General features: G+C 38.2%; 2 protein-coding genes across 11 annotated transcripts in view; both read left to right on the forward strand.

Annotated features, from left to right (window-relative positions):
• The window catches only part of INTS2 (integrator complex subunit 2), a 65,059-nt gene extending 55,399 nt beyond the window's left edge, over positions 1 to 9,660 (forward strand). For all 7 annotated transcript variants that reach the window (XM_021674675.2, XM_021674676.2, XM_021674681.2 and 4 more), the window contains exons 20-25: positions 1,638 to 1,836; positions 5,046 to 5,297; positions 5,653 to 5,760; positions 5,896 to 6,001; positions 7,020 to 7,196; positions 7,301 to 9,660. In XM_021674675.2, the coding sequence (XP_021530350.1) occupies positions 1,638 to 1,836; positions 5,046 to 5,297; positions 5,653 to 5,760; positions 5,896 to 6,001; positions 7,020 to 7,196; positions 7,301 to 7,470 (1,012 nt within the window). In that variant the 3' untranslated portion in view covers positions 7,471 to 9,660. The remainder of the gene's footprint in view (positions 1 to 1,637; positions 1,837 to 5,045; positions 5,298 to 5,652; positions 5,761 to 5,895; positions 6,002 to 7,019; positions 7,197 to 7,300) is intronic.
• A 4,905-nt stretch (positions 9,661 to 14,565) lies between these two features.
• Positions 14,566 to 22,008, forward strand: part of BRIP1 (BRCA1 interacting helicase 1) — a 154,336-nt gene continuing 146,893 nt past the window's right edge. For all 4 annotated transcript variants that reach the window (XM_012445557.2, XM_012445560.2, XM_012445559.2 and 1 more), the window contains exons 1-3: positions 14,566 to 14,685; positions 16,296 to 16,407; positions 18,689 to 18,862. In XM_012445557.2, the coding sequence (XP_012300980.2) occupies positions 14,593 to 14,685; positions 16,296 to 16,407; positions 18,689 to 18,862 (379 nt within the window). In that variant the 5' untranslated portion in view covers positions 14,566 to 14,592. The remainder of the gene's footprint in view (positions 14,686 to 16,295; positions 16,408 to 18,688; positions 18,863 to 22,008) is intronic.

The following is a 22,008-nucleotide window of genomic DNA, read 5'->3' on the forward strand; positions in this document are numbered from 1 at the left end:
TTGCTAAACTTAAGCATTGCTTTGAAATGGCTTCATTTCAAAAGGTAGAATTTAGTTTATTCCTATTATTAATCTTTGAGTTATACTTGTTATGATAAATACTATCAAATATATGTAAGTTGAGGGACTTGCCTTTAAGTGATTGTCATCTGCATGGGGACATAAGACAGATAAGTGGTAAGTTAAATAATATGGTCATGTGGATGAATGGTGTAGTAACTAAATGTTCTTAAAAGTTCAGGAAAGATGCAGAGGAGAGGGAATGTGGGTAATGTTTTAAAGAATGGAGTTAGGGCTGGTTGGAGTATAGTGGTATTTACAACTGATTGATCACAACCAGTTACAGATTTCTTTGTTCCTTCTCCACTCCCACTGCTTTATTTAATGTTAAAAAAAGAAGAGTGGACATAGGGTTTAGGTGAGTATTTGTTCATCTAATAGTGTAAAGATGGGGATTAGGGAGTCAAGGATGGTACTTTGAGAAAAAGAACAGTATGAGTATTACAGGTGTGCCACCTTGCCTAGTTTATATTCTTATATTAATTGGCTACATGGTATTCCATTTTATAGATACACTATGTTTAACCCAATCCCCTAGGATATTTTGTTTCTAATTTTTTGCTATTACCAATAGTGCTGTGGTGATCATGTTCATTTCCCCATGCTGAGTATTTCATTAGAACAGAAAAATGGAATTATTGGGGCAACAGTATCGTGTTCATTTTCAAGACTTTTAATTCATGTTTTCATTCTACTGTGTAGAAAGGCTGAACTGGTTTACATTCCATAGCAGTGTTTGATATTATATACTTTACTGCACTATTTTATATAATGTTTTCCAGTTTGATAGGTGAAAATAGATTCCCATTTTAATTTATATTCTTGTTAGATTGGACATTTAACTGTATTTATTGGCCATTTAATTTCTTCTTTATATTTTAGCCTATTTTTTTTTTTTTTTTTGAGACCCTTGTCTCAAAAAAAATTTTTTTTTTTTTTCTCTCTTGTTACCCAGGCTGGAATGCAATGGCGCGATCTCAGCTCACTGCAACCTCCGCCTCCTGGGTTCAGGCAATTCTCCTGCCTCAGCCTCCTGAATAGCTGGGATTACAGGCACGCACCACCATGCCCAGCTAATTTTTTGTATTTTTAGTAGAGACGGGGTTTCACCATGTTGACCAGGATGGTCTCGATCTCTTGACCTTGTGATCCACACACCTCGGCCTCCCAAAGTGCTGGGATTACAGGTGTGAGCCACTGCGCCCGGCCTTAGCCTATATTTTTTTATTGACTTAAAGAGCTCTTTATAAAGAATATCAGCTCTTTGTACACATATTACAGTTTTTTTTCTTCATGCACTATTGTTTTGCCTGCATCCGGTCATCTTTTCTTTATTTACATTATACATATTTGACTTTAGCTAATAAGAAGAAACAAATGATACTATTTATATAATTTTGAAATATAGAGAATAAGAAATATATATTAAACTTTTGAGAATGAATATTTCAGTGAGAAAAGCTACTATATGCCACTCAGGTTTTTCTCAGCAATTTAACTAGATTGATCATGTTCTGGCTAATTTATAAATTTAAATTCTTTCTGATATATTTATCTTTTCTGCTTTTCTTGTTTAGATGTCCCCCACTGATGGATATTACTCTACACATGTTGAATGGATATCTTCTTGCATCGAAAGCCTACCTTAGTGCTCATCTGAAGGAAACAGCAGAGCAAGATAGGCCTTCCCAGAATAATACAATCGGTTTAGTTGGACAAACTGATGCTCCAGAAGTTACCAGAGAAGAATTGAAAAATGCATTACTGGCTGCTCAGGTAAATTTTGCTAAAGTAAAATTTTTTTTTTTTTTTTTTTTTGAGACGGAGTTTCACTCTTGTTACCCAGGCTGGAGTGCAATGGTGCGATCTCGGCTCACTACAACCTCCGCCTCCTGGGTTCAAGCAATTCTCCTGCCTCAGCCTCCTGAGTAGCTGGGACTACAGGCATGTGCCACCACGCCCAGCTAATTTTTGTATTTTTAGTAGAGACGGGGTTTCACCATGTTGACCAGGATGGTCTCGATCTCTTGACCTCGTGATCCACCTGCCTCGGCCTCCCAAAGTGCTGGGATTTTAGGCGTGAGCCACCGCGCCCTGCCCCTGCTAAAGTAAAATTTAGTCAAAAAGAGCAAAGGCTTCTCTACTAATGTAATCAGTAGAATAGATGGCACATTATGCCCTCTATGTCCTTTGTCACATATTGTGCATTTCTTTTATTATAGAATCTATTATGATACTACCTTTGGTTCTGAATATCACATATATTGTATTTCGGAAATCAGGAATAATCTTCATGATATGAATGAAACAACCATTTAAATAATATTTATATTTTAGTAAAATTTAAGTGTTTACCTATTCTGAGTTTAGAGTTATATGTTCATTCAGTCAACAAATTTTTTTTTTTTGGAGACGAGTCTCGCTGTCACCCAGGCTGCAGTGCAGTGGTGTGATTTTGGCTCACTGCAACCTCCACCTCCCAGGTTTAAGTGATTCTCCTGCCTCAGCCTCCTGAATAGCTGGGACTATAGATGCATGTTGCCACGCTTGGGTAATTTTTGTATTTTTAGTAGAGATGGGGTTTCGCCATGTTGGCCAGGCTGGTCTTGAACTCCTGACCTTAGGTGATCTGCCTGCCTCAGCCTCCTGAATAGCTGGGACTATAGGTGCATGTTGCCACGCTTGGGTAATTTTTGTATTTTTAGTAGAGATGGGGTTTCGCCATGTTGGCCAGGCTGGTCTTGAACTCCTGACCTTAGGTGATCTGCCTGCCTCAGCCTCCCAAAGTGCTAGGATTACAGGCATGAGCCATGGTGCTTGGCCTCATTCAACAAGTATTTATTGGACTACCTACTATGTGCCAAGTGTTGCTGCAGGAACTGAGGATATAGTGGTGAAGAAGACAAAATCCTTGGTTATTTGTTTCTTAAGATCAAATGGTAGGAAAAAAAATGTCAAATTATGGAGACAGACAATAAACAGAAACATAAGTGCATGTATAGTAAAATGTCAGGCAGTGATAAATACCATGACAATATAAGCACTTCAACTTTATATTTAGAAAAGTTTTTTGTCCGGGCATGGTGGCTCATGCCTGTAATCCCAGCACTTCATAAGGCTGAGGTGGGCAGATCACCTAAGATCAGGAGTTTGAGACCAGCCTGGCCAACATGGTGAAACCCCATCTCTACTAAAAATACAAAAAATTAGCTGGGTGTGATGGCACACACCTGTAGTCTCAGCTACTTGGGAGGCTGAGGCAGGAGAATGGCTTGAACTAGGGAGGCGGAGGTTGCAGTGAGCTGAGATTGTACCACTGCACTCCAGCCTGGGCGAAACAGCGAGACTCTCTCTCAATAACAACAAAAATAAAATAAATCTGTTACTAGGAGATTCAGATAAGGGATTAAAGATCATAAAAGCTAACATCTGTATAATGCTTACCATATGGTAGGTACTAGCCTAAGTTCCTTAAATATATTAAGTCATTTAATTTTTATAACCTACCTATGAGGTATAGAGTATTATCTCCATTTTTTACAGATTAGGAAAATGTGACCCAGAGAAGTTAAGTGACTTGCTCACGGTTACACATTTAGTGAATGGCAGAACCAGGATTCACTCCTAGGCACTTTGACTTCTGAGTCAACAACAACAAACAATAACAATAACAATAACCAAAAACCAAAAACCCCTTTCCCCAAGCACCATGATTAGAAACCATGAGAGTCTACATTTTTTTTCCTGCTCTGTCACCAGACTGGAGTGCAGTGGCACAATCTCGGCTCACCGCAATTTCTGCCTTCCAGGTACAAGTAATTCTCCTGCCTCAGCCTCCTGAGTAGCTGGGATTACAGGCACATGCTCACGTCCAGCTAATTTTTGTATTTTTAGTAGAGACAGGGTTTCATCATATTGGCCAGGATAGTCTGGATCTCTTGACCTTGTGATCTGCCCACCTTGGCCTCCCAAAGTCCTGGGATTACAGGTGTAAGCCACTGCGCCTAGCTGTATTATTTATTTTTTTTGAGACAGAGTGTTGCTCTGTCACCAGGCTGGAGTGCAGTGGCCAGTCCCCGCTCACTGCAACCTCTGCCTCCTGGGTTCAAGTGATTCTCCTGCCTCAGCCTCTTGAGTAGCTGGGACTACAGGTGTGTGCCACCATGCCTAGATAATTTGTGTATTTTTAGTAGAGACAGAGTGATCCACTTGCCTTGGCCTTCCAAAGTGCTGGGATTACAGGTGTGAGCCACTGCACTCAGCCAGCTCTCCTTTTTATATAGAGGCTTCAAGTATGTTGCCATTACCCCTCAAAGTACTGTTCTATACAATGATGCTCAAGCCTGTAGACTGAGCAATGAGTTGTGCAGGTTGAATGGATGGTAAGGTAGACTCTTTCCTTCTAAAACCAGAGCCTTAAACAGTCTATATTCAAGTTAAAGAGCTATGGGAAGTCACTTTTAGGCGTTATTAACAATAACCTCAGAGCAATCAAGTAGTTGGTAGCCAGATTGAAAAAAAGGGAAATCAGGATAGCATCCTGGGAAAAGTGGGAGATTAAGAGGAAGGAAAGGATGTTCTGGTAGAAGTCATTTTTGCCTAGGGCCTGTTTTGGATATAACTGAATTCATAACACTTTTCTAGTAGATATTCTTAAACTGGAGTCCATGGATCTGTCTAGAGATATGTGACATCATTATGTAATGATGTTCGGTTATGTATGTTAATTTTTATGGGGAGAGGGTGTATTGTTTTCTTTAGATTTCTGTGGGGTTCATAATCCTAAAAAGGTGAGAATCACTGCTCTACAGATTGCTCACTTTTGCTCTTAGAAGTACCTCTGTGTGTGTGTGTGTGTGTGTGTGTATGTGTTTAAGAAATTAGTTATTTTATCATTTCTGTTCATGTGAAAATAAAATCTGATTTGATTTTTAAACCAACTTCTCAGAAACTTCTTACGTTTACTATGTTTTGTTTGCTTTTAGGATAGTGCAGCTGTCCAGATTCTCCTAGAGATTTGCTTACCTACTGAAGAGGAGAAAGCAAATGGTGTCAATCCAGATAGCTTGTTAAGAAATGTTCAAAGTGTTATTACCACCAGCACTCCAAATAAGGGAATAGAGGAAGGAGAAGACAATTTGCTCTGTAACCTTCGAGAAGTTCAGTGCCTTATTTGTTGTCTCTTGCATCAAATGTACATTGCAGATCCCAACATTGCTAAGCTTGTTCACTTTCAGGTGTGTTTCCAAAGAATGATGCTTTGTGTTTTAACTTTGTTTTTCTTGAGGGCTTTGAATACTGTATTAGTAGGGATCATTTAGAAACCAGAGAAAACACAAATGATCTATGGGCCTTTGCAATATGGAGAAAAGTCCAGGTTTTTAGTTGTTTTTTTTTTAACCTAATGAAATGTTTGATAATTTAATCTCTATTCTAGTGAATCAGAAAAGTGAAATGCCAGGTTACATATAGGGCACTGTAGCCTTCTGAGCAACTTTTACAGAAAGGAAATGAAATCTTTCTTTGTATTTTTATCTGTACTTGACTTTTATAGTTATTTTATTTCTGACTTTTTTCCTCTTGTTGAGATAGGGTTATCCATGCGAACTTTTGCCTCTGACGGTCGCAGGTATTCCATCTATGCACATCTGTCTAGATTTCATACCTGAGCTTATTGCACAGCCAGAACTTGAAAAACAGGTAATGAGCATCTTGGAGCTTTGGGACAATTGCTCTCTCTCTTTCCAGTCTTACTAGTTATATAAAACATTTTATAGTTTTTAATACCTAAAGATAGTCTTGAGAAACATGCACTATCTGGATTTTGTATTGCAGATATTTGCTATCCAGTTGCTTTCTCACTTGTGTATCCAATATGCATTACCAAAGTCACTTAGTGTGGCTCGTTTAGCTGTCAATGTCATGGGAACTTTGCTAACAGGTATGTAGCCAATCAGCATCAACAAACATCTGGCATAAATTATTAATAGTACCTGTATTTTCTGAATTTAGTGATGTAATATGTTTTTTGTGTCACTCAGAGACAATGTGATAGAATATGTGTTAATACTAGTTTAACTTATGCTATCTTTTGAATTCTTCTTTTGAAAATTTTTCTGTTTACAAATGTGATTTATAGTGTAGTGGGAATGAATAGGTAGGCAAATTGCATTTTTCATTTTGTGAATGAGTGTATATAGATTTGTAAATATAAGCTTTCTAGATATTATAAATGGAAAAAATATACTTTCTGAATGTAATTATGTCAGTAGAAAACAAGGTCATTTATTACAAATGCTCAGTTCCAGAAAAATATCATCATATGTATAAATGAATGATAAATATATGAGATGTGTCCATAAGTTCTAAAACATATTCTGACATTTTAGCTACCTTCTGGTTTGTAGAATAAAATGGTCTTAAAATAAACTACCTTAAAATATGTGAATTATAATTCAACCCTTAATGTTATGACTTAGTTAATTTAGTATTCTTTCTCATTATAATATTTCCATGATGCCCTGTCATTTTTCTTTTCATTGTATTTACGTCCTGTTATAATTATTTGTAGTGGTTAAGAGTTTACACTGCCTGAGTTCAATCTCAGCTCCACCACTTACTAGCATGTGATCGTTGAGAAGTTTCTTAACCTCTCTAAGGCTTTTTAAAGAATTTTCTCATCTATAAAATGAGTGTCATAATAGTACTTTGGTCACTCATGAGATTGTAGGAATTCAGTGAAATAATACATGTAATGTACTTATCGCAAAACTTGGGCATAATTTGTATCTTGGATAAAGACAGAGACTACGAGATTGTGAGCTTTCTGAAGACAGGGGCTGCTGTGTTTAGAGAACTTCATATTTCCAGTACAAAGCATAGAACCCATTGGTATGTTATATAAGCTGTGTTGATTTTATATTTGTAAACTAAAATATTGTTTCATTTCTTTCCAACAGTTTTAACACAGGCTAAGCGGTATGCTTTTTTTATGCCAACTCTGCCAAGTTTGGTCTCTTTTTGTCGAGCATTTCCTCCATTGTATGAGGACATTATGTCTTTGCTGATCCAAATAGGGCAAGTTTGTGCCTCTGATGTTGCCACTCAGACAAGAGACATTGATCCAATAATTACACGTAAGTGGTAACTTATATTCAAGGATTATCTTAATATCTCAAACAAAAAGGCCAATTTCCTTACCAGATTTCTTGGCCTTAATTTTTTTTTCCTTATGTTGTAGGTCTTCAACAAATAAAGGAGAAACCAAGTGGATGGTCTCAGATCTGTAAAGATTCATCTTATAAAAATGGATCCAGGGACGCTGGAAGCATGGATCCTGATGTACAGCTCTGTCACTGTATTGAAAGAACAGTAATTGAAATAATAAATATGAGTGTTAGTGGAATTTAAAACAAAATTTAAAACCCAAATATGAAGCTGTTTGCTGCATACACCCAACATGAATCTGCATATTATAACAACTCTAAACTGAATGGGAACAGTAAAGTAATGTCTTGGAATCACTAAAACAATTCAATTCAACATGAATATAATTTAGAACTTTATGAGAATTATGCTTGCTTGTATTTGATTGGCACGTCTTTGGCTCTCCTTTGCTGGTATGTTTATATTGTAGCAGCTGAGCTTTTTTTCCCATTGGGAACACATGTAAGAAACTCATTACTGGAAAGGGAATTTGGCTTTGTATTTAGCTTTTGAAGTGAAGAAAGACTGCCATGCCTTTAATTTAATTTCTTATAAAAATGAGTCTGTGGGTAGCCCTAGTGTTTATTTTAACTGTGAGCTTGTAACAGAGTGTGACAAAGATGCAAAGATAGGAGAGGAAAAAGTGTAAAGAGAAAGGAGAGTTAAGGAAATATTAGGAGTTAAAAACCCAAGTAGAAATCTCAAAAGATTTGCAATGCAAGTAATAGTAATGCAAGTTGGAATTCTAGTTCTCAAGAAAGAGTATTGAGAAAGCTTTTAAAAAGGCACGTAGCTTTTGTAAATGATTTCTGTGGAATTACAGATGAGGATTTAAAGATTTCACATATTTGCTTCAATTTTTATTAATATATGAAGCCATATGTTTAAAGAGATACTTGAATAATTTGGAATTTTAAGATACTGGTATAAAAGTGTTTACAGAAACATCTTTGTTCAAAGAAGAACCTGAAAGATCTCATTTAGTTTTTTGTTTTACATTTTTTTTATAATGCTTTATTAACTTACCTAATGCTCACAGGGGGGAAATATATATCAAATTACATGAAGGTAGAGCAATAAAACCCACTGGATTAAAGAGCACTTGGCTTGTCATTAGGATTATAATTCATACATTACTTTGAGAAGATCTGTGAGTAAGAAATTGCAGTGTTTGAACCTCAGGAAAAATTAAAATGTAGAAAATATTGTCTTGCTGAATGATTTTGCAGTCTTCTGTCAGTAATTTCCATTGATTAGGCAGACACATTCAGGTAAACTGTAATCCTCATTTGAAAAAAAAATTAAGTATCCAATGTAGAAAGTACTTCCCTTTTTTCTCTCTCAGATATACCTCAATCACACACTTCCTTACCCCCACTTGAAACTGACCTCTTCACTTGTGGTTTTTTTTTTTTTTTTTGAGGTAGAGTCTCACCCTGTTGCCCAGGCTGGAGTGCAGTGGGGTGATCTTGTCTCACTGCAACCTCTGCCTCCTGGGTTCAAGGAATTCTCATGCCTCAACCTCCTGAGTAGCTGGGACTGCAGGCGCGTGCCACCACGCCCAGCTAATTTTTGTATTTTTAGTAGAGATGAGGGTTTGCCATGTTGCCCAGGCTGGTCTTGAACTCCTGGCCTCAGGTGATCTGCCCACCTTGGCCTCCCAAAGTGCTGGGATTACAGATGTGAGCCACCCAGCTAGACCTCTTCACTTGTAAAAATTAGTGAGGGTACTAAGAAGGTGTAGTTTTTAAGAAATGAAATTTAACTTCAGCCTTTTCACTAGTAAATAGTCACATCTCATTTTCTTCCTTTGTAAAATGGGGTTACTACTGGCCCTACCTCATATTCTGTGAGAATGAGTTTGTAGCTGTTTCAAATCATGAAGTGCATAGTATCACATGTGATAGAATATTTATAAGTTTTTATTAGATGCTTAATGTTCAATTAAGTAATTTTGATGTGAAAAATAAAAGCATATGCTTAAAAATAGCATAAGAATTTTCATATTTTTAAACAAGGCAGTTTTGAATACAACTGCTCCTTTTTTTTTTTTTTAACTGAGGCCTTGCGATATTTTATGTGAATAGATATGCCCTAGGAGTTCAGAAAAAGTTAAAGTATGTTTTCTAACTAAAGGCAGTGTACATTCCTGGATCAATTTTCAAAGACTGGTCATAACCTGCTGTGTTAAAATAATCACATTTGCTGTTTTTCATCAGATTTGTTGATGATGTAAATAAAATGTGTAAATATATTAGTAAATGTTAATATTCATGTATTTTAAGTTAAGGTATAAAATTTGTCACAATGGGATTTTTTTATTCAAGTGAAAACAGATGTGTGCAGCTATTTTGAATATTGGTTTATAAACATTCATATTCTTTATCAAACCAACCTGTAGTTTTTTGTGTTTCATTCCAGTAGAGTTAACCTGAAGGGAACAGTTCAAGGGACTGTATTCTAGGCCTGTATGGTTCCAAGGGCCTACGTGTATCCCTTTCTCTTATGCCACATGCATTAAATGGCAATACAAGGTGAGAGCCAGTTGAAACCCTTAGTAATTTATGAGAGTAGTTATCCTGGAGCAGTGACTCAAAAGATTTGGTGTTTTAAAAAATTATAAAAGAGAAATAATTTGAAGGCTTTTTTTTTTTTTTTTTTTGAGACGGAGTTTCGCTCTTGTTACCCAGGCTGGAGTGCAATGGCGCGATCTGGGCTCACCGCAACCTCCGCCTTCTGGGTTCAGGCAATTCTCCTACCTCAGCCTCCTGAGTAGCTGGGATTACAGGCACGCGCCACCATGCCCGGCTAATTTTTTGTATTTTTAGTAGAGACGGGGGTTTCACCATGTTGACCAGGATGGTCTCGATCTCTTGACCTCGTGATCCACCCGCCTCGGCCTCCCAAAGTGCTGGGATTACAGGCATGAGCCACCGCGCCCGGTCCCCTGAAGGCATTTTTAAGGATTTATTTTTAAACATTATCCTTGCTTTGCTTTTTTTCACTTAACCTTATACGGGATTTTCTTCTTGCAAGTTTCTTTTATTTTTTTTTGAGATGGAGTTTCGCTCTTTTTGCCCAGGCTGGAGTGCAATGGCTCGATCTCGGCTCACCGCAATCTCCGCCTTCTGGGTTCAAGTGATTCTCCTGCCTCAGCCTCTCGAGTAGCTGGAATTACAGGCATGTGCCACCACGCACGGCTAATTTTGTATTTTGGGGAGAGACATGGTTTCTCCATGTTGGTCAGACTGGTCTTGAATTCCCGACCTCAGGTGATCTGCTTGCCTCAGTCTCCCAAAATGCTGAGATTACAGGCGTAAGCTACAGCGCCCGGTGCAAGTTTAATTTTTACAGTTTTATTGGCTTCATAATGTATTGAATTCATCTGTCATAACCACCTTTATATTACTAGACTGGGAAGTTCATAATTTTTTCAGTATTACAAATAGGTATTGTCAATTGATGTATCACATTTTCTTTCGTTTAGATTGTGTCTTTTTTTTTTTTTTTTTTTTTTGAGACGGAGTTTCGCTCTTGTTACCCAGGCTGGAGTGCAATGGCGCGATCTCGGCTCATCGCAACCTCCGCCTCCTGGGTTCAGGCAAGTCTCCTGCCTCAGCCTCCTGAGTAGCTGGGATTACAGGCACGCGCCACCATGCCCAGCTAATTTTTTGTATTTTTTTAGTAGAGACGGGGTTTCACCATGTTGACCAGGATGGTCTCGATCTCTTGACCTCGTGATCCATCTGCCTCGGCCTCCCAAAGTGCTGGGATTATAGGCGTGAGCCACTGCGCCCGGCCCTAGATTGTGTCTTTAGGATAAATATCTGGAGCTCAGATTACTAGTTCAAAGGGTAGAGTTTATAATTACAAATTTTGTCATTTTTCGTAAGATATCACAGTTGACAGTGAGGCAAACAAATCAACTAGCCCCCTCCTGCTTTTTCTTCCCCACAAACTCCTTCCCCAAACTAGTTAACTTGAATTTGAGAAGCAATATTAGGTTTTGGCTTTGGGGGATATTATTATTTGAGCCAAGTTTAGGTTATACAGAATTAAAAAAAAAATACAAAACATAATTTAGACCGGGCGCGGTGGCTCACGCCTGTAATCCCAGCACTTTGGGAGGCCGAGGCAGGTGGATCACCTGAGGTCGGGAGTTCGAGACCAGCCTGACCAACATGGAGAAACCCCGTCTCTACTAAAAATACAAAATGAGCTGGGCGTGGTGGCGCAAGTCTGTAATCCCAGCTACTCGTGAGGCCGAGGCAGGAGAGTCGTTTGAACTCGGGAGGTGGAGGTTGCAGTGAGCCGAGATCGCGCCATTGCACTCCAGCCTGGGCAACAAGAGCAAAACTGCATCTCAAAACAAACAAAAAACCTAATTAGGCAAGATCATGATGAATCTCCTTTTCTTTGAGTAAATTAAAGTACTATTGGCAAATAAAAAATGGTCTTAGGAGGGATGGAAGGCGGATAAAAGCCTTAATGGAGGTAGAAGTGATATGATACTGGAGACCCTGACAGCGTGTCTCTGGCTTTAGTAAACGGGAAAGCACTGAATATTATGAGAGATAGATTGTAGCCCGTTGTCACAGAGCCGTCTTATTTAAGTTTGGCTCAGCAGCCTGGCAATTCTCGCCTCATTCTTTTCACTACCCTGGCTACTGCAAAGCTGGGAAATGTAAACTGAGTGGCACTGATGAGTGCTCAAAGAGCTTAGCAAAGCTTAAAGATGTTTCCTTTCCGCTAGTCTACGGATGTGAAGAATGAGGCTTACAGTTTCCAAGAAATTTGCTGTACAGGTTCTATCGCCAGTTTCAAAAGTCAAACCGGGAAGACGTTTTCTTTTAAACAAACTCAAGGGATTTGCTCCAGTGGCGATAGCCTTCTTGTGCCGCCGCACACCGTGAGTCCGTGTTGTTTTTTTTTTTCAGAGACTTTCATTGGGTGCCGGAGTTGTCGCCCCCTCACCTCGCACCGGGATTGGCTGATTCCTGGCGTTGACGGGTGATTGGTCGAGCTCGTAGGGCGATTGGGCTCTGGGAGTTGAGGGGGCGGGAGGCGGGAATTCGTCTCGGGCTGTGTAACCGGGGTCTGGTGAGCACCGCTGCGGACGAAGGGTACGGCAGCCGCAAGCTTGCACACCAGGCCGGGGGAGTAGCAGCCCCGCCAGGAAGAGGGAGGAAGAAGGGCTCGTGCCCTTTCTTCTCTTCCAGGGCTCCGGTTTATTTGCTCTCAGAAATCGGTTTCCTTTCCTTCGGTGAATCGGAGTTCAGAGCGTTGCTTCAGTTTTCCTCCAGACAGGCAAGTCGGAGGGAAGTCCACGGGAAGGGCTTGAGTACTTCTGCCTTCGCTCAAGCCGCCTGCGGGCCCATGGGTGATGACTGGATCACCAGGGGCTCGGGGATCTCAACTGGCTGTGGGAGGAGGGAGCCTATCCTTACCTCCTCTGAGCACAGGCCTGTTCTTAGCCCGGGGCGCTGCGTTACTTCTTGGCGGGAGGCAGAGGGGTTTGTTTGTCGTTTATGCAATATTTGGGGGGAAGCTACCTCATTTTAAGGCAATTGTTGCCACAGCCGAGTACCAGACGGGTTGATTTCTAAATTATATCTGAGTTACTAAGCGTCGAATTGTTGATTCATATTAAGAGGTTCAATTCCACCACATCTCATTCTCAGAGCTTTACAGATAGAATCTCAAAATGTTAGAGCTGGAAAATACCCCAGAATCGTGGTTCTTCACTTCTTTTGGAACACACAAGCGGTGGTTAATGTTAGTGCCTTCATAATCTATTGAATTGCTATTTTAACCATCTCTTCATCCCCAGATTGAATTTACAATTTTTTTCCCCACGGCTGCAAATAATTCCTTATTTGATAACAATGCATGTAATTTCCCCCGCTATTTTGATTTCCTTGAGATCTATTTAGGGGAAGCGAAATCTATGGAGTTTCTCTTTGGAAAAATGCAATTATGCAGAGAAACCTCTGCATGCAATTTCAAGAGGTCATTGTCTGAATTACATCCGTGGATCCTAGGTTAAGAAAAGTGGTTTAGAAGAGGTGAGGATTAAAGCGATCACCTCATCTGTGTAGATCCTGGGCTAATTTTCATAAAAACCCTGTCAGGTAAGTAGTATTTCAATTCCATAGATGGACAAACAAGCTCTGAGAAGTTACGTGATTCACGCAGTGGAATTCAAACTTAGGCTTGCTTTACTCCAAAGCCTATCCTCTTTCTCTAATACTCTACTGACCTGTAAATAAAATTTTTGAGTGCCTAACTATGTGCCAAGGCATCTCCTCTCTCTCTCTCTTGTTTTTTTTTTGTTGTTGTTGTTTGTTTGTTTTGAGACAGAGTCTCGCTCTGTCAGGCTGGAGTGCAATGTGCGGTCTTGGTTCATTGCAACCTCCACCTCCCGGGTTCAAGTTCATTGCAACCTCTGTCTCCTGGGTTTAAGCGATTCTCCTGCCTCCGGAGTAGCTGGGATTAGAGGTGCGCGCCACCATGCCAGCTAATTTTTGTATTTTTAGTAGAGACGGGGTTTCACCATGTTGGTCAGGCTGGTCTCGAACTCCTGACCTCGTGATCCGCTTGCCTCAGCCTCCCAAAGTGCTGGGATTACCGATGTGAGCCCCCACGCCTGGTGGGCATTCTCTTTTTTACAACAGCCTTTAAATTAAATTAGGGGTCATCACAGATAAGGATGTTAGACCCAGAGAAGTAAAAAGGTACATCAAAGACCCTGTCAAAATCTGGTATAGAACCTATGCTTCCTGACTTCTGGTCCACAGCTTTTTTCTTCTAACTGGAGGACTGCAGAAAGGATAACACAAGGGGAAGAACCGGAGGAGAAAGAGTGGTGGTATGGAGTTTTAGAGAGAGGCCTCAGGAACTTGTTTCTGTAGGTTGATTACATCTGATGTAATTGTTACAAGAGCTCATATTTAATCTGGTATGTACCGTATCATATTTGCACATTATTTCACTTAATCATTACCACAATCCTATGGGGTACATACAGTCACTATGGTTTAGAGAAGGAAACTAACTTTCCCAAAGTCACACAACTAATACATGGCAGAGCAAGGGATGCAAATCCAGATTTGTTAGACTCTAAGACATGCTCTTGACCGCTGTGATTTATAATACTAGCAAATTCTTTTGTTTCCATTTGTTTTGTTTATGCTCTTATTAATTCCAGTTTGTATTTTCAGGCTTCTCTCTTAGTTTTGGTTTTCTGGTTTTCTTTGAAAGATGTGTCTCAATATTTGATTTTCATTTCTGTTGCAGTTAGGAATCTGAAATAAACAGGAAAGCACTATGTCTGCAATGTGGTCTGAATATACAATTAGCGGGGTGAAGATTAACTTTCCTTATAAAGCTTACCCATCACAGCTTGCTATGATGAATTCTGTAAGTATTTTTCAGCAGTTAAATTTTTAAGATATAGATACTTATGATCCATACAGTATATTAAGTATGTGACTGCATTCATATTTTCAAATAGTAAATGGAGAGTATTTTCTGGGTTCATTTGGAAGAATAACCTCTGGGAAACTAATGATTGCTAGTAAATGTATATATCAAGACAAAGAAGAAAATTCTGAAAAATGTTCTCAGCTCATTTGGAATTTCTATACTTTTAATGAATAACTGCTTTCTACAGAGTAGTTACTATCTTTTACACAGGATACTATATTTCTCACCATTAATTGTTTTGTTTGAATCATGTAGAAAATTAACATACAAATTTGAGTAAACCAACTTTCCAGTTTTGTTAAATCTATTTTGCCATATGTACTTCATTTTTATTTACTGGTAACAAGATTATTAGTATCCTGAATTTGTTAAATCTATTTTGCCAATATGTACTTCATTTTTATTTACTGGTAACAAGATTATTAGTATCCTGAATTTGTTCTTTTCCTTTCCTAGACATATTTTTATACTTTTATTACATATGTATATATCCATAAATAATATAAAATATTATTTTACATATTTTTAAACTTTGTGCATTGATGTGATACTGTACCTTATCTTTCTGCAGAACTTGAGTTTTTAAACTTGGCATTATTTTTAGTATATATCCTTGTTGATTCTTAATCCATTTTAACTGCTGTATATATTCTATTGGATTATTGGACGAATATACCAGAATTTGTCGTCCATTTTCTTATTGATGGACATTTAGCTTGTTTACATTCTTTGCAATTACAAACAGTGCTGCTGTGAACTTTCTTTTTTTTTTTTGAGACAGGATCTCAGTCTGTCTTCCAGATTAGAGTTCAGTGGCACAATCTCCGCTCATTGCAACCCCCACCTCCCAGGCTTAAGTGATTCTGCCTCAGCCTCCAGAGTAGCTGGGATTACAGGCCTGCACCACCGTGCCCAACTAATATTTGTATTTTTAGTAGAGACGAGGTTTCACCATGTTGGCCATGCTGGTCTCGAACTCCTGACCTCAAATGATCCACCTGCCGTGGCCTCCCAAAGTGCTGGGATTACAAGCATGAGCCACCCTGCCTGGCTGCTGCTGTGAACTTTCTTATGCATATTTTCTTGTGTTCATATGGGGAAGGTTTTGGGTGTACACATAGAGCTGGACTTGCTGTAGTTGGACATCTTCACTTTATAAGAAATTGTTTATTTCTCTACCAAGTAGTTGTAATAATTTATACTCTCACTACCAATATCTTACATTAAGTTTTCATCAGAGATATTGATAGGTAGTAATGTATTCTGGTTTTACAGAAATCACTGGTGCTTGCATAATTCTGGCATAGATTGCTCTTTTCATTTCTTCTCTTATGCTTGATGTTTTGGTAAGTCCAAGATAATCTCAGGGAGAGGTGTAAAGGAATAAAGCTTGGATTTAACGGAATATGAGTTCCTTCTGCTATTGTTGTTCCCTGGAGTGCAACCTCACTTCTCCTTGTTGTTATATTTGTACTTCAGGTGGAGAGAGACCTTTATAAAGTAAAATGTTTATTAATCTTTCTCATTGGTTTCTCTGTCCATAGATTATCAGAGGATTAAACAGTAAGCAGCATTGTTTATTGGAGAGTCCCACAGGAAGTGGAAAAAGCTTAGCCTTACTTTGTTCTGCTTTAGCATGGCAACAGTCTCTTACTGGTAAGTAGTTGCTTGATATCTTCAGGTTGCTTATTGGGGCCTGAAAAAACATAATATGGTACTCTTTAACAAAATCGGTTCAGCCATGCTCTAGCTAATTTAAATATTCGTTTAAAGATGTTTCTTTAAAAAAGTTATGTATCTGCCAAAAGAGTTTCAATATAGCAAAATATATTTCATTAATGCTAAAATAACACTGAACGTAATTTAGTCTTTTGATGAGTCGGAAAGTACATAAAGAGTTTTAGCAGCCTGGGCAACATAGTGAGACCTGACCGCTACAAAAAATGAAAATCAATTACCCAAGCATGGTGATGTACACTTGTAATCCCAGCTACTTGGGAAACTGAGGTAGGAAGATCGCTTGAGCCCAGGAGGTTCAGGCTGCAGACAGCTGTGATTATGTACTCCAGCCTGGGTGACAGAGTGAGACCATGTCTCAAAAAGCAAACCAAGTTTTGGATGCTTAGGGTTATCATTATAGAATAATTAGATGATAATTTGTACGTACAAGATGCAAGAGATGGGCTGTCATGATGCTATAACACATACTAATTGCTTTTTTAATTTTTGGAAATCCTTTAATATATTTGCTTACTTGTTCCTTTCTCATAACATTAACACATGGAATATATAAAAAAGAATACATTCTAGTTGATCTTCCTACTTGTTTGGATGCCAAATAAGCAAAAATTTATTATAATATTGTTTGTATGAATTTATATTACTTCCCATTACTTTTTTTTTCTTTTTTTGAGTGGAGTCGCTCAGGATGGAGTGTAGTGATGTGATCATCGCTCACTGTAACCTCAGACTCCTGGGCTCAGTGATTCTCCTGCTTCAGCCTCTTGAGTAGTTGGGATTATAGGCACGAACCACTAGGCCAAGCTATTTTTACTTTGTTTGCTAACAAATGTCTATTAATATATACTTTTATGAAAGACTATATAATCTATATAATGAATCAGAAATATAATATTGGATACATTTTAGTTACATGATTAGATGGGTTTAACCTAAAGTATTAGGAGAATTTGAGGTTAAATATGGTATGTGTATGTATGTATGTATGTGTATATAGGTATATATATATACATTTTAAAAATGAAATGTTTGTTACCAATAAGAACATAATAATATAAAGTAAATATTTCATAATCTTTTGGTTGTTCATTTTGATTCTTACTGATGTTAATTTTGGAAAAAGTGAGTTTATCGTTGCTAACTTCAGGTCTTAATGGCAGATGCCTGAAAAATAGAATTAGGAATATTTATATGGTATAAATGGGAAAACAGTATCAATACTGATTATTTTTAAAAAGAAATTATTTAGCTTTTTTTGGAGTATATGAGTAGTACATTTGTATACAATGTAGGCACACGGTGTAAACTGATTACAATTTTGTATTATATTTAGGCACCAAAATTGCCTATTTTATTGACTTGAATATTGATCTTAAAATGTATTTTGATGCATGTATCAGAATTAATACATCAATGAACATGTTTCTATTTGAAATAGAAATATAACGTGGGGAATGCTTTAACCCTTATGTGTTACATTATTATTTAATGTATTGAACTTTCAAATTCTTCATTTAAGGAAAGTAGTAATTAAGAATTTACTTTAGGTCCTTGTTTCAATCTGTTCTTGAATTTTAAATGAATACTTGAGTGGTTATACTTCCATTACATTATTAATCTTAGATTTTTGCAGATTACATAAATGGGTGATAATTTCTCTATAAATGTTTTTGCTTTTGTTTTTGAGACAGAGTCTTGCTCTGTTGCCCAGGCTGGAGTGCAGTGGCGTGATCTTGGCTCATTGCAACCTCTGCTTCCTGGGTTTGTGCAATTCTCTTGCCTCAGCCTCCTGAGTAGCTGGGATTACAGGTGTATGCCACCATGCCTGGCTAATTTTTGTATTTTTAGTAGAGACAGGGTTTCACCATATTGGCCAGGCTGGTCTCAAATTCCTAACCTCAAGTGATCTGCCTGCCTTGGCCTCCCAAAGTGCTGGGATTGCAGACGTGAGCCACTGTGTCTGGCCAAACATTTTTGACTTAAGTATTTCTCTCCTGTCCTAATTTGGTGGTGCAGATAAAGTGACCAGCTTGTCCAGGTTTGCCAGGTACCTTCCTGGTGTTAGCCCTAAAAATCTTGTATCTTAGGAAACTTCCCAATCCTGGGTGAACTGGGCTTGTTACTTACCCTAGCTGCAGAGAATGATTAATGTTTATTTACTTAGATATGTTATAAATAGAGGTTCTTTCATTTTTAGGGAAGCCAGCAGATGAGGGCGTAAGTGAAAAAGTTGAAGTACCATTGTCATGTTGTTGTACATGCCATTCAGAGGATTTTACAAACAATGACATGAACCAAGGAACTTCACGTCATTTCAACAATCCAAGCACACCACCTTCTGAAAGAAATGAGACTTCATCAGCTTGTCAAGGTAATTTATATTTTGCCTGGATCAGTTGATATCTGTAATGAGTCTTAATTATTACTGTTATAAGCCCTAATTTATATAAGTTTGGTTAGCACAACTGATTATATATGTCTATCTAGTTTCTCTGGAATTCTTTTACAATAACACAGAGTGGTCAAAAAGTTTTTAAGTACTTGGTTTGACTTTTAATTGATTGAGACATTTTGTTGGCCTAAGTAATTTTTTAATGAAGGCAAGACAAAATAAATGATTTTCAGAAATTGATGTTATTTGTGGCCAGTTTTGTTAATTGTATGTTAGAATTCTATAAAACTTAATGTTCGTATCCTAAGACAAAATCTAATTAGCTTCACTGATACATTCTTGATAAGTTTGCCATCTGGCCTTCTGGGGCCAATATCCTACATGAGAATCAGATATATTTATGTGTGATCCTTAAATAATTCTTACTAATTTTAGAGAAATATATTAAGAGTAATGTAAGATTATTAATAATATATTTAGAAAAAATACTTCTCCTGCTTTTGGCTGTATCGAAGGGATAGAATATTATTTACCTAAGACGGAAACCTAGGGAACATCCTGGACACTGCTCTTTCTTAGTTCTTTATGTACATCTCCATATCCATTGGTACCTCCATAGTCCAAACTACCATCTCTTGTTTAGAGCATCCAATAACCCTTTTTCTGTTTTTACTCATGCTATTTCTTAACCAGTCACTGGCAGGGAGACAGAGGTTGCCATGATCGACTTAAGTCCAAACAGTATCCATTTCCTAAAATCACAGATGGAGTCAGCTTCCTCTAAAGCACATAAATATACAGAGGAGGGTAGATGATTGAACTTCCTGTAGGAACAAGGAAAAAGAAGTGGAATAGTTGTTAAATGGGTGACCAATAGTGTTGTCTACATTGTTTTGATTTTGGCCTTTTGGATTTCTTTTTTTTCCTTCAAAGATTTATGCTCTCTTCTTCCTCAGAGCCTTTGCTTGTATTAGTGTCCCTTCTGAGCAAAGTTCCATCTTCAACTTATTATCCTTTTCTTCCTCAGTTTACATGTCACTTCCTTGGGGTATCCATCCTGATTTTTCTGTCAGAGTAGATTTGTTCCCTATTATATTTTGTCTTCTCATTGTGTACCTTTCCTTTATAGCACTTTTTTTTTTTTTTTTGAGATGAAGTTTCGGTTTTGTTGCCCAGGCTGGAGTGCAGTGGCATGATCTTGGCTCACTGCAACCTCTACCTCCCAAGTTCAAGTGATTCTCCTGCCTCAGCCTCCCAAGTAGCTGGGATTAAAGGCATGTGCCACCACGCCCAGCTAATTTGGTATTTTTGGTAGAGATGGGGTTTCTCTGTGTTGGCCAGGCTGGTCTGGAACTCCTGACCTCAGGTGATTTGCCCTGAGCAAATCAGCCTCCCAAAGTGCTGGGATTACAGGTGTGAGCCACCATCCCCGGCCTGCACTTGTTACAGTTTGTATTATATGTGTCCGTCTAAATCTTTTATTAATTTCTGCTTCCGTAGTAGACTGTATACTTCATGAGGTCAGGAATGCTGTCAGTTTGCTTACCATTGTATCCCTAGAACTCTAGCAGGGTCCCTGGCATTTGGTAGGTGCTAAATAAATATTTGTTGTTATGACTGAATGGGATTAATTTTCAGCTAATTATAGGAACTCTGATGTATAATATTTATATATACCCTTTGCTTTTAAAAATAACTTTATTGAGGTTTACTTGACATAACAAATTGCATGTATTTAAATGGTACACTTTTTTTTTTTGAGATAGAATCTCTCTCTGTTGCTCAGGCTGGAGTGCAGTGGTGTGATCTTGGCTCACTGCAACCTTCACCTCCTGGGTTGGAGCAATTCTCCTGGCTCAGCCTCCTGAGTAATTGGGATTACAGGCGCCTGCCACCATGCCTGGCTAATTTTTTGTATTTTTAGTAGAGACAGGGTTTCACTGTGTTGGCCAGGCTGGTCTTGAACTCCTGACCTCAAGTGACCTAACCACCTTGGCTTCCCAAAGTACTGGGATTATAGATGTGAGCCACCGCGCCCAGCCTAAATGGTACACTTTGACACATTCTGACATACATACCTCTATGAAACTTTCACCAGAATCAAGATAGTGAACATACACACCAAACTTATATTCACTTTCTCTAAATTTTTTCAAACATACTCACTTTCCCCAAAAGTGTTCTCATGGACCTTTGTTATTCCCCGATTCCTACCCCTCCATGACTCACCTCCCCAACCAACCACTTAACTGCTTTCTGTTACTATAGATTAGTTTGCATTTTCTATAGTTTATATAAATAGATTCATAGAGGATGTATACTAATTTTGTCTGGCTTCTTTCACTTACAACAAATATTTTGAGATTCATCCATGTTGCATATATTAATATTTCTTTTTATTCCTGAGTAATAGTCCATGGATATACCACAAATTGGTTATCTGTTTATGTATATTTGGGTTATTGCTAGTTCTGGGCTATTACAAAGACAGATACTATGAACATTTGTGTCTGTATCTTTGTATGGACATATGTTTTAATTTCTCTTAGGTGAATACTAGGAGCAGAATGACCAGATTGCTTTGTAGGTGTGTATGTTTAACTTTTTTTTGTTTTTGAGATGGAGTCAGTCTGTTGCCCAGGCTGGAGTGCAGTAGCGTAATGTCGACTCACTGCAACCTCTGCCTCCCGGGTTTAAGTGATTCTCCTGACTCAGCTTCCTGCGTAGCTGGGATTACAGGCATCTGCCACCACACCCAGCTAACTTTTGTATTTTTGGTAGAGATGGAGTTTCACCGTGTTGGTCAGGCTGGTCTTGAGCTCCTGACCTCAAGTGATCTGCCCATCTCAGCCTCACAAAGTGTTGGGATTGCAGGTGTGAGCCACCTTGCCTGGCCAAGTTTTTAAAGAAATTTCCAAACTGTTTCATGAAATGGTCATACCATTTTACATTCCCATCAGTAGTTACGATAGTTCCAATTTCTTCACATCCTTGTCAACAATAATTTAACTTATTGTTAAATTTTGAGACTTCTTTGATCAGATAGAATTTTAGGCTTTACATTTAGGTTTAAGTCCATTTTGAGTTAATGTGTGTAGATGGTGCAAGGTATGTATTTATTGGCA

Source organism: Aotus nancymaae, unplaced genomic scaffold, assembly GCF_030222135.1.
Source record: "Aotus nancymaae isolate 86718 unplaced genomic scaffold, 86718_ANA_hifiasm-v0.15.2.pri h1tg000018l, whole genome shotgun sequence".
Taxonomy (NCBI): Eukaryota; Metazoa; Chordata; class Mammalia; order Primates; family Aotidae; genus Aotus; species Aotus nancymaae.